The sequence below is a fragment of the Moschus berezovskii genome, chromosome 24 (genome assembly GCF_049115385.1).
Source record: "Moschus berezovskii isolate FMDL1 chromosome 24, NW_MosBer_1.0, whole genome shotgun sequence".
NCBI classification, from domain to species: domain Eukaryota; kingdom Metazoa; phylum Chordata; class Mammalia; order Artiodactyla; family Moschidae; genus Moschus; species Moschus berezovskii.
In genome coordinates, this window is record NC_142483.1 from 50,762,268 (window position 1) to 50,774,772 (window position 12,505).

The 12,505-nt window shown below is 45.4% G+C and overlaps 1 protein-coding gene across 1 annotated transcript in view; it reads right to left on the minus strand.

Moving 5' to 3' along the window:
* Positions 1-1,391: 1,391 nt before the first annotated feature.
* DCLK3 (doublecortin like kinase 3) overlaps positions 1,392-12,505 on the minus strand; it is a 47,110-nt gene continuing 35,996 nt past the window's right edge. The window contains exons 3-5 of the mRNA XM_055414661.2: positions 5,050-5,182; positions 3,472-3,639; positions 1,392-1,971 (exon numbers count right to left, since the gene is read on the minus strand). Of these exons, the coding sequence (XP_055270636.2) occupies positions 1,808-1,971; positions 3,472-3,639; positions 5,050-5,182 (465 nt within the window). The 3' untranslated portion in view covers positions 1,392-1,807. The remainder of the gene's footprint in view (positions 1,972-3,471; positions 3,640-5,049; positions 5,183-12,505) is intronic.

Sequence of the window (12,505 nt, forward strand, 5' to 3'; positions counted from 1 at the left end):
CTAAGTTCCAAGGGCATGTCCCAGGCTCTGTTCCCTGGGAAGCCAACCCCGAGATGGAGATTAGAGTGCAGAATCTTCATCAAGGAGTGAACTCAGGACCATCAACCTCTGGAAGAGAAGGAAAAGCATCAGGACCAGAGGAGGGAGAATTGGGCTGTGACGCAGGCTCCACCAAGGCTCAGCTACCCCCATGGGGAGCTGTGAAAGGGCAAGGCCCTTCAGTGTTGTCTGGGCGAGCCCTAAATGGAGACATCATTGGATGCAGCCCATTCCTGGGAGAGGGGTATGATCCCAGGTGAGGGGACTCCTCCCAGCTAAAGGTAATTCCCATTCATAGCTGAGGGCTGTCAGCCAGCACTGCCCTGCAGCTTATTCCCTTCATTCTTGATCGGGGATCTAGGTGGCACAATCAGAATTCACTGCAAGTGTTTCTCCTCCAAGCCTCTACATTCAATCACCCCAACCTCTTCCCTTGGCTTCTCACCGAGGTGTTAACGTCTCTCGATCACCTCCTGTCTGCTTTCTGCATTCTCCAACACCTATCCCAGCAGTTCCTCATACTAGAGCCTCTCGTGCTGTTCCTGTTTGCAGATGGATGCACTTCTTCCACCGAAATGACACCTGTCAGGAAGGAACAGGCACGTCCCACACTTTTGGACTGATTTTGTGCCCATTCAACCAGGTTGCATATAACCCTGAAAGGTCAGGTTGGGAAACATCAGGTTGATGTTTTACTTTCAGCTCATTGGTACTCCCAGAGTCTGATACAGCAGAGTCTGGTACAGCAATCTGGAGTGAAATAACCAGTGACCCACGTCCTGCGCCCTCTGAGTGCAAGCCCCGCAGGTAGGAACGCGTCTGAACCCTCGGAGGCCCTTCCAGCCCCAGTGGATCCCAGTAACTGCATTTCTGACCTACCGGTGCACTAAAGGGCTCCCTCATGATCTGAAAACGTTAACAAACCTGAGCAGAAGCCTAACTTCACGTGGAAAGGACTCAGGCCCGAGGCTCAGTGACTGAAACATGGTCTAAATGGGTCCTAAAGAGTAGGAATGAATTGATGATTTCCTCTTTCCATTTCAGGCTGCACCAAATCTGGTTTTCAGTAGAACTAAAATGCAAGAGACCCAGACCAGCATATCCTAAACAAACAGCTCTGGTCAGTTCATCAAGGATCCGTCAGCACATTTACATGTAGACATAGGGGTTTCACGACTCACATCTGAACTATAATTTGCTGGTTTTCATCACTGTCAGCACATTTACATGTAGACAGAGGGGTTTCACGAGACACGTCTGAACTATAATTCGCTGGTTTTCATCACCAGCATTAAGAAGCAGTCAGAATACAGTGCGCTTCGGTTATCCAGAGCACATTTTATTATTGAAGAAGGACTGTGATTCAGATGATTAATTTCACAGGGGGAGTTTAAACCCTGGTAAGCACCACTCATGTAAATATGTACTATGAATTTGATTACAAGAAAGAAACAAAACACAAATCATTATTACCAAAAAATTCCTCACTGAGAATAAGTATCCCCACCCCGCCTCCCACTACGTATTAAAGACTTCAAATCTAAAAACCTAAACATATGTTACAACATTTAACATTGAGACTTGATAATCTTTTAAAATACACTGAGTGTCCTCTCTCCTTCCCTTGATTCTCCAGTTATGTGAAGAAGCCTTTTTCGTTGTTTTTCTCCTCCACGTCTATCTTCTTCTCTGTTCGCAAGCAGGACCACGGAGGACTGCGTAGATGCTGAGGTTGTGACTATGACATCTGCTCTGCAGCCCAGGTGTGCTAGCTCCGGAAGTGGTCCTCGCTGCTGGGGGGCACCTCCTTTTGTAGGTTTGCCCTGTTGGTCTTTCCAGCAGCTTCAAGCCAGGGATGCTGAAGGACCTGGTGGGCCGTGTAGCGCTTTTTGGGGTCTACCACCAGCAACCGGTTCACCAGATCTTTGGCAGCTGTTGGAATGATAGAAGGATGGAAAAATGAGATGGATGCAGGTGGTTCGGGGGAGTTTTCCTTTTCCATACAGGAAATAAGGACACAAACATATGTGTTAGCAATAAGCTTCAGAACTGTCTGCCATGATGGAAATTTTCCACATCTGCGCTAATCCCTTGGGACTGCTGAGCATTTGAAATTCAGCTGATGCAATGGACGAACTGAATTCTTCCTGCATTTCCTTGTAATTCACTGACACTTAAATTCAAATAGCCCCATGCAGCTACAGGGCTGCCATGTTAGACATGGAATCGTGAGGGCAGGCCCACCACTACCACCCATGGCACCGTCCAGCCCAAGAGCACACACAGAGGCCATGGACCATACCTATACATATTTTAAATGTGTAAATCAAGCAAAAGATTTCACCTGAAAAGACCAAAAGGGAGGAGGACCACACAAGCTTCTGCTCCACTAAAAGTACCTCTGACCTTCACCCTCTGACCTTATAGAGCTCCTGTGCCCCAAGGACGCCTCTACAGACCAGACTATTCACAGGTAAAATAAGCATCTCTAATCTGTCCGATGGAGAAGGCAATGGCAAGCCACTCCAGTACTCTTGCCTAGAAAATCCCATGGATGGAGGAGCCTGGTAGGCTGCAGTCTGTGGGGTCGCTAAGGGTCGGACACGACTGAGAGACTTCACTTTCACTTTTCACTTTCACACATTGGAGAAGGAAATGGCAACTCACTCCAGTGTTCTTGCCTGGAGAATCCCAGGGACGGGGGAGCCTGGTGGGCTTCCGTCTACGGGGTCACACAGAGTCGGACACGACTGAAGTGACTTAGCAGCAGCAGCAGCAGCAGCAATCTGTCCGAGTCATAGACACTTCGGTATATGAGATGGCTTTGATCTTTCCAAATGAAGATTCCACGTTTCTGATATTTTTCCAGTTCTGAGGTTCTTCAACGGGCTTCAAGAAAAGTATTTGGTGACTCCAACTGGTGGTGAGACTTACATCTCAAAGCAAGTCGTGTGTTTGGGATGCTGTGGAGATCTACACAAAGCTGCTGCTGCTGCTGCTAAGTCGCTTCAGTCATGCCCGACTCTGTGAGACCCCATAGACGGCAGCCCACCAGGCTCCCCTGTCCCTGGGATTCTCCAGGCAAGAACACTGGTGTAGGTTGACATTTCCTTCTCCAATGAATGACAGTGAAAAGTGAAAGTGAAGTCACTCAGTCGTGTCCGACCCTCAGCGACCCCATGGACTGCAGCCCACCAGGCTCCTCCGTCCATGGGACTCTCCAGGCAAGAGTACTGGAGTAGGGTGCCATTGCCTTCTCCGACACAAAGTTAGCAGGAAAGCAGAGGATGTGGATGGCCCGGGTACTGTAGCAGGTTCTCTGGGTATCGTTTCACACGTCTGCCCTGAAAACAGGCTCTGCAGTCAGATCTCAGAAGGGGCTCCAGCTCCCCGCCCCCACCCCCCTCCTGCCTGGGAAGCCCAAAGTCTCACCATCAGAGATATTGTCCCAGTAAGGAGCCAGGAACTCAAAGCGGCCGAGCTGGATGATGTTAAAGAGCTCCTCCTGGTCCCTCTCTGGGCTGCGGAATGGGGGGAAGCCGCACAAGAGGATGTAGAGGATCACGCCTGCGGCCCACATGTCCACCTCCAGCCCATAACCTGTGCAGTGGAGGCAAAGACACATCATCTCTTGGCTGCTACGTTGGTACGGAGGAGTCTCAAAACCACACATTCAGCCAACCAGACAACTCTGTGTGTATCCATCCTGATGTCTCTATAGAGTCAGTGGGTTCAAAATTTAACTCACCCCATTCCTATCTCCCAAAGAGCTTTCTTTTCCAACACCTTGTGTTAGCTGGCGCAAGCTCTACTGTCCTGGCTTCCCAGAGTTCACGTAGCCTTACTTGCTTTCTTTTTTCAAATATCTATTTACTTATATATTTATTTGGCTGTGACAGGTCTTAGCTCCGGCATGTGGGATCTTCAGTCTTCTTTGTGGCATGGGAACCCTTTGTTGCAGCATGCAGGATCTAGTTCCCTGACCAGGGATCGAACCTAAGTCCCCTGCATTGGGAGTGCAGAGTCTTAGTCACTGGACCACCAGGGAAGTCCCCAGCTTATTTGCTTTCTTTCCTCTCTGATCCAGCTCAGCAATGCCTCCATTAAAATGTCCATAGTCGCTCAGTACTCTCCTGTCACACTGTCACCACATTAACACGGCAACTCTGCTAGCCATACTGAGTTCAGACTCATTTGTGGGGAATCCAGGCTAAATCTTCCCATCCAATTGCACTTCCCTCTGCTCTACTGAGGCTAGTTTTTCAAAGTCTCTACCACCCAACTTCCATGTATAGGCTAATCTCTGTATCTTGGCTTCCCTGATGCATTTGCTGCTGGGCTAAAACTCTCCCTTCTCCCTACCCCCAAGCTTATAACCCATCTAGAGTTTTCCCATCTTTAGCCATCATAGGTGGTTTAACTGATTTCTCCTGGAGTACAAGGATGGCTAAATAATTATTCACATATTTGGAGCCATATAATAATGATGAAGATGATTTCCTCGTATATCCTTTACAGCGTTTATCACTAAAATAGTCCATTGGACCCTTATACAGTATGCAATATACATATATTATTCATGGGGTTTGAGTTGGGACCTCCTTTTCTTTTAATTGTGAGGTTAGAAAAGGAGTTTTAAAGCCAATTACCATAAGAACTGCTCCATATCTCTCCCTTAGAGGTAGCTTCGGGTGAGTGGCTAAATGACCTTGCTTGCTTGAGTTTCCCGTTCAAGTCTCCACCATCTTTCATCTCACTGTCCCACCAACACAAACACACACACACACACACAATCTCTTCTCTGTAATAAGAGCAGCCCTGATGAGGAAAAGTTCTCATGCTTTGGTCAAGGAGACCTACTTCAAACATTTAATACACAAGTGCAAATGCAGAGCCAATCTCTGAGATTTTTAACTGCTTCATGTTGAAAAATGTGAAATCTAAATATGAAAAAGTAAATATTGGTTAGTAATCGAGCTAGAGTCCTACAGAGCCATGTGTAACTTTTACCTTTCTCAGAGAGGATTTCAGGAGCTACATAAGTTGGAGTCCCACACACAGTAAATATAGGCCTCACCACATGCTTTGCAAGACCAAAATCGGCCAGTTTCAAGGTGGTAGATTTGTCCTCATTTCGCTGAACCTGGAAGAAACCAAAATCCCCAAACCACCAAAATTGTGATGAGAACAAAGAAGGAACAGAACAACGAACATAAACATTCAGGACAAGCAGACCAGAAAACACAGGCACTTATAGATTAATCTGACACTGACAAATTCAACTTGACCTCAGTGACACTTGCTTACAAAAGAACCAATGAGTTAGATTTTCTCTGCTGTCCAGTGTGGTAGTACCACATTGTCACAGATGGCTATTCATTTTAAATTAAATTAATTTACATCAAATTAAATTAAAAATTCAGTTTCTCAGATGCACTAGCCACGTTTCAAGTGTTCAAATGCCGTCTGTGGCTAAGGGCTACCACACACTGGACCATGACAATCTACAACATTACCATCATGACAGAAAGCTCCATTGGGCAGCACTGAGTTAGAACAAGGATCAGTGATATTTTTGAGCAAGTGTGTGCATGCGTGCTAAGTTGCTTCAGTCGTGTCCAACTCTGTGACCCTATGGACTATAGCCGGCCAGGCTCCTCTGTCCATGGGATTCTCCATGCAAGAATACTGGAGAGGGTTGCCATGCCCTCCTCCAGGGGATCTTCCCAACCGAGGGATCCAACCTGAAAATTGCAGGTGGATTCTTTGCCAACTGAGCCACCTGGGAACCCCATTTTTTGAACACAGACTAGCTTTAACGAGAGCGAGAAAAAAATGCTGTGGGTAATGCAAAATCTGAGCAGAGGGAAAAAAGAAAAGGAAAAGAAGTAGGAACTGGAATGAAAAAGTAGACAAATAAGCAGTGGAGGCTAAAATTATATGGTTTACCTAACAAACACCTCTGTCATGCTTATTCACGGCCAGGCATTGTTTATAACATATTCCATTCCGTTCCGTCGCTCAGTGGTGTCCCACTCTTGGCGACCCCGTGGACTGTAGCCTACCAGGCTTCTCCGTCCATGGGATTCTCCAGGCAAGAATACTGGAGTGGGTTGCTATTTCCTTCTCCAATATTCAGTTCAGTTCAGTTCAGTCGCTCAGTCATGTCCGACTCTCCGCCACCCCATGAATCACAGCACGCCAGGCCTCCCTGTCCATCACCAAATCCCGGAGTTCACTCAAACTCATGTCCACAGAGTCGGAGATGCCATCCAGCCATCTCACTCTCGGTCGTCCCCTTCTCCTCCAATATTACAAAATATTAATTCAAGTAATCCTCATTGCAGTCTTGTGAGGCCGCTCACATCCCCATTTTACAGATGAGAAAATGGAGGCACAGTGACACAGTAAACGGTGAGCTGCAGTTTGAACCCTGAACACTTGGGCTTCACAGTCTGTGCTTATAAATGGTGTATGACCCCAAATCTTCCAGCAAAGGGTTATTTCTGTTGCAGGAGGCAGCACTTGGGGGGCTGGAGGGCATTAGGCAGGGCTCTGGTTCTCCCCGCAGAAGGCAATGGCACCCCACTCCAGTCCTCTTGCCTGGAAAATCCCATGGATGGAGGAGCCTGGTGGGCTGCAGTCCATGGGGTCGCTAAGAGTCGGACAAGACTGAGTGACTTCACTTTCACTTTTCACTTTTATGCATTGGAGAAGGAAATGGCAACCCACTCCAGTGTTATTGCCTGGAGAATCCCAGGGACGGGGGAGCCTGGTTGGCTGCCGTGTATGGGGTTGCACAGAGTCAGACACGACTGAAGTGATGCAGCAGCAGCAGCAGCTGGTTCTCCCTGAGCCCCATCAGTTCCACGGCACAGCGACACCCAAAAATGCAGGGCGGGCAGCCACCCTCCCCGATCTCCCCAGACAAGGGTAAGTGCTCCAAATATGCTTTGGTTCCTGCCAGAAATCTTACATCTCTGTAAGCAGAATGTGTCTTAATCACTGAGCCCGAGTCACCGTTGCGCAGGCTAACCAATGTCTCCATAATTAACCTGACCTAATGGAAATCCTAGATGTAGAGCTAAAACGCTCTTCTGCTTCAGCCTGTGTGTGGAGACAGATACAGACGATAGCCCTAAAGGGGACTGGGGAAGTAACTATGCGAATAATTTACACTAGAAAATCTAGTTTGGAAGGGAGGGACAAAAAACCACATGCTGAATTAAGTTTCCAGATGGGCCATCTTCATGAATCCCATTTGCTGGGTGACTAATGAAAAAAATCTGTGCCTTGCAAACATGTGTAAATATTCCCAACCAAACGATCAGCAGTAAAAGCCTGTGGCTGATTAAATACACCAAAATAAACCATGTACACCTTTGCAATATAACAAAGACACCCTCCCCTTCCTCAAAGAAACCCCCTGATTCTAAAACCTGGCTCCATAACAGAGGGAGCAGATGAAACATGAAAGAGCCTCAGTCTTTCATTTTGAAATTTTTCATGAGATTTATTCTGAAAATGCATTATGTTAAATGTCCATGTGCTGATAGACATATTTTTCAAATACCAAATCTGTTTTCTTAAAGAAAATATTTTATGGCTTCTCTAAAATAATATGTTGCTTCTCATCTCCATTGCTTTTCTCATCAAGCCTCCAAATGATGAGACCCACAGCAGAAGCCGAGGAGTGGTTAAGAGCTGCAGGGTTGTTTGTTCCTTCCAGAAAGTGAGATGCATCCTGTTTTTAATTCTTCTGTCTCCAGCCTCTGCTGTCATGAGTTACGTAACATTTCTCAGAGCTGTCAGTGTGACTTGACACTTCTTGTTTACTTCACCTACAAGACCAGCTTAACTACATTTAAGCTCACACACTGACAGTGCGAATTTTGGTTTTCGCTGTTTGTTTTCCAACAGGCACTTCACAATCTTGGCTTTGGAACAGTTCCTATCTTAATCCTTAAATTCCTATGAGTGACATCCTTCTGGAATAACTCTTCCTCCTAGAATTTGTGGAACTTTTTTTTTTTTTAATTGACGTATAGTTGATTGACTGCCCTGACTGGCTCAGCAGAAGAACCTGCCTGCCAATGCAGGAGACAGAGATTCGATCCTTGGGTTGGGCAGATCCCCTAGAGGAGGAAATGGCAACCCACTCCAGTATTTTTGCCTAAAAAAAATCCCACGGACAGAGTCCAAAGGGTCACAAAGAGTCAGACATGACTGAGCGTGCGCACACACACACACACAGTTGATTGACAATGTTGTGTTAGATTCTGGTATACAGAAAAGTGATTCAGTTATAAATATATTTTTTCATATTCTTTTCCAATATAGTTACTTACAAGATATTGAATATAGTCCCTTGTGCTATACAGTAGGACCTTCTTGGTTAGCTGTTTTATACAGTAGGGTGTACCTGCTAATCTCAAACTCCTAATTTATCCCTTCTCTACCCTTTCCCCTGTGGTAACCATAAGTTTGTTTTCTATGTCCGAGTCTGTTTCTGTTTTGTAAATAAATCCATTTGCATCATATTTCCAACTCCACATATAAGTGACGTTGTATTTGTCTTTCTCTGACTTACTTCATCTAGTAGGATAATCTCCAGATGCATCTTTCTTTTAATTATTTTTAATTTTTTACTTGGAGTATAACTGCTTTATAACGCTGTGTTAGCGTCTGCTGTGCAACAGCGTGAGTCAGCTGTATACATCCATACACCCTCCTTCTCGAGCCACCCTGCCATCTCCCCATTCCACCCTCCAGGTCGCCGCAGAGAGCGCAGCCAAGCCTCCTGTCCCATATGGCGACTTTCTGCTAGCTGTCCCTGTTACACACAAGAGTGCATCTCTGTCCCTGCTGCTCTCTCACTCATCCCACTCTTTCCTTCTCCCTTCTGTGTCCATAAGTTCGTCCTCTATGTCTGAGTCTCTTTTCCTGCCTGCAAATAGGTTCAGTAGTACCATTTTTCTAGATCCAAACATATGGGTTAATATACCACATTTATTTTCCCCTTTTTGACTCACTTCATGCTGCATGACAGACTCTAGGTTCATCCACATCTCTACAAATAACCCAATTTCATTCCTTTTTATGGCTGAGTAATATTCCATTGTATAAATGTACCACAGCTTCTTTATCCATTCATCTGTCTATGCATGTTTAGGCAGCGTCTTGTCTATTGTAAACAGTGTTGCTATGAACATTGGGGTGCATGTATCTTTTCAAATTAGAGCTTTTCGCCTTTCCCAGATCCTTTGCGCATGAATGGGATTGCTGGATCATACAGTGACTCTATTCTTAATTTTTAAGGAACCTTTATACTATTCTCCATGGTGGCCGCAGACAATTTACACTGTGCAGAACTTCTGAAACCATCGAATTCTCCACCCAAACGGGCAACTCATCTAAAACATCCTCCCACCAGACTATCATTCACCTTGACTGAAATCTCAAGATGAAAAGATCCCACAGCTTCACATGGCAGACCATACCGATTATAATCAGCTTAACATGTGAGGAGATTCACCCCATGTTGATTCAGAATTTCATCCCCACCCGTTTTCTAAAATCCGCCCTCTGGGAAGGACACGCCACTTCCAAAGATGGGAAACAAGTACCAGGACCCTCCCCCCAGGTCACCTCTGGCTTCTCTAACAGGCTCCCAGGTGGTACCTTCCTGGGCCATGCTTGGCTGAGGGCCCGCCCACAGCCCTGTGCCCACATCTGACCTTGCCCTCAGCCCACACCTTCATCTCTCTCCCCACAGGTCTATCTAAACTCACTTCTCTAGGTCACATTCCTTCCGGGGCTTGTTTTCAATTGCCCTCTAATTGACAGAGTGCTAGAGATGACTTTATATGTTACTTCAACGACTGTTGATCCATCTAGGTCCAACATCCCTTTTTCCAGACACACCAAAGTCCCCTTCTTTGAATCCAGGCAATCTATATTATTCACATTAGCAGCCCAGTCACAACCAGACTGTCTCAAAGATTCAAGAGGAATCGTTCTTTCTCTGAGCCATTAACAACTTCCTCTCCTTCAAGGCACAGCAGTCTGGTTTTTTAAAATTAATTTTTGGCTGTAAAAACACACTTTAAATGTGATCTTGCAATGATCATCTCTAAACAGCAGGTGGCAGCACAGCACAGCCCAAACAGCAAACAGCTGCCATAAGAAAAGGAATAAAAAGCTTATTTATCTTCAACTTCTTACTTGATCCTTCATGCTTCCTCTGGCCTTCTCCCTCCAAGTTTCCATTTCTAACTGGCCATGAGGACTGGAATGACCTTGAAAACCAATTCACATGGAAACGCCAGTGTCTAAAATCAATTTACATGTCAACAGCAAAAAAAAGAATGACTGAAACAATCAATGGGGATGAAATTTTCCCTGAGACCTGTCACATGACCAGCTTATGACACACCTTTGGTGTCTACACATCATCACTTCTCCGGCTCCTGTTTGCTTCTCCCAGGGCCCAGTCAACACCACAGAGCGCATTCCAACCCCGCCAAGGGAACACATGCTGACAGAAGAAGCAATTAACACTGATATTTCTGCAAGCTGGAAATTCTCATAATTAAAACTTCTTTTGCAAGCTCTCAGGAGTCTAAATAGCCCTAAGGGAAGAAGGAAACTAGCATCTTATCAGGAAATATGATCATTAGAAATAAGATAAGTTCAGTAACACAGGCCTAAAATTTTACTCTAGGGCCCAATTACCAGATATAAATATTTCTGCTGGTGAAAACAACATGATAAGCTTGTTGGATCCATTAAGAGTTCTTGGCACATTCTGAAAGTCTCTAAAGGCAGCCACAATCAGCCATGTAATCAAAAGTTAGTTCTGACATCATCACTCTCCCGTTTGGCAGAGACAGGTATTGATACAGACAGTAGCCATCCATTAAAGGAAGAAACAATCACTTTGATAATACAAAGCAGAATACAAAATTAAAGACGACCCAAGAGCATTAATTGATGGACAGCAGTCACCAGGGTGGTATTTACTAATATTAACTCTCAAAAGACCAGCCAAATTTGCAACGTAATTATAATATCAGGAAATTTACAGATGAAGTGACATGAAGTCGCTCAGTCGTGTCCGACTCTTTGCAACCCCATGGACTGTAGCCTACCAGGCTCCTCCGTCCATGGGATTTTCCAGGCAAGAGTACTGGAGTGGGTTGCCATTTCCTTCTCCAGGGTATCTTCCCGACTGAGAGATTGAATCCAGGTCTCCCGCATTGTAGGCAGACTCTTTACCTTTCTAAACCCAGATAATGGGCTTATTGTCAAATCCAACACTCCCCAGATCTCTTTCTGAAAAACCACAATGCACCGATGCTAAGTAGCATTGAAACTCTGACATAGTAAGTTGAACTTCGAGTGCATGTATGCTTAGTCGTGTCTGACTGTTCGCAACCCCATGGATTATAGCCCACCAGGCTCCTCCATCCATGGGATTCTCCAGGCAAAAATACTGGAGTTGGTTGCCATGCCCCCCTTTGTCCCGACTCAGGGATGGAATCCGTGTCTCCTGCATCCCCCGCATTGACAAGCAGGTTCTTTACCACTGAGCCACCTGGGAAGCTCATGTTGAACTTTACTCACCCAGAAAAGGACAAACAGTTTAGAAATGTGATAGGCCCGTTCATTCAGAAAAATGCCAGCTGACAGATTATCCACAGGACAGAAGAGATATTCCCCTATGCCACTAAATTTGGCTCAGATCTGTGGCTTTATACAGCTTCTGAAGGGGCCACACCACCAAGAGAAAAAGCTTTTAATTTAAAAACAAAAAAAGTGGGCTTTCTTTAAAATCAGAAAATAGGGTCTAAATATTAGTTACAAAGAACACCAGTTAACAACTCATGTACTAGACTGAAAACATAGCTATGCTGCAGTTTTCATCTCTCTCTCTCTCTCAAGATACACACACACACAGACACACACACACACACACTTCACTGCCTTCAAGGGCACTAAAACATATATAACTGAGCTATAAATCCATGAAGAGTTGCCGAATGACTTCTCTCAGGCAGTTAGCTTGTCCACACTAAATGTACTCCTTGCAGTTTTTCTATTTCCTGAAGCAAACCTCTTCATGTCATCTGCAAGTGCTGACTTTCTTCATTTAAAAAATTGTTGACAAGTCAGTCCCTTAACACAAGTGAGAGTCTCTCCTGCCCAAGAGATGGGCCAGCTTGACAGCCTGGTTCCAGGACCTTGCAGGGAAAACGCAAGCTCAGATGACTGTCCCCTAAAGCAAACAATCCTACAGGGTAAACAATCTTACTCCATATCATCAAGAATAGGTGTCACTGTTCTAATGATTTTTTTAAGCACGGACCCAAAGTGAACCACACCCAGGCCTCTAATCTGAATCCTTCCTGCTTACACAACTAGGTGAAACAGAGGATCTATAAATAACACTACTCGATCATGATTC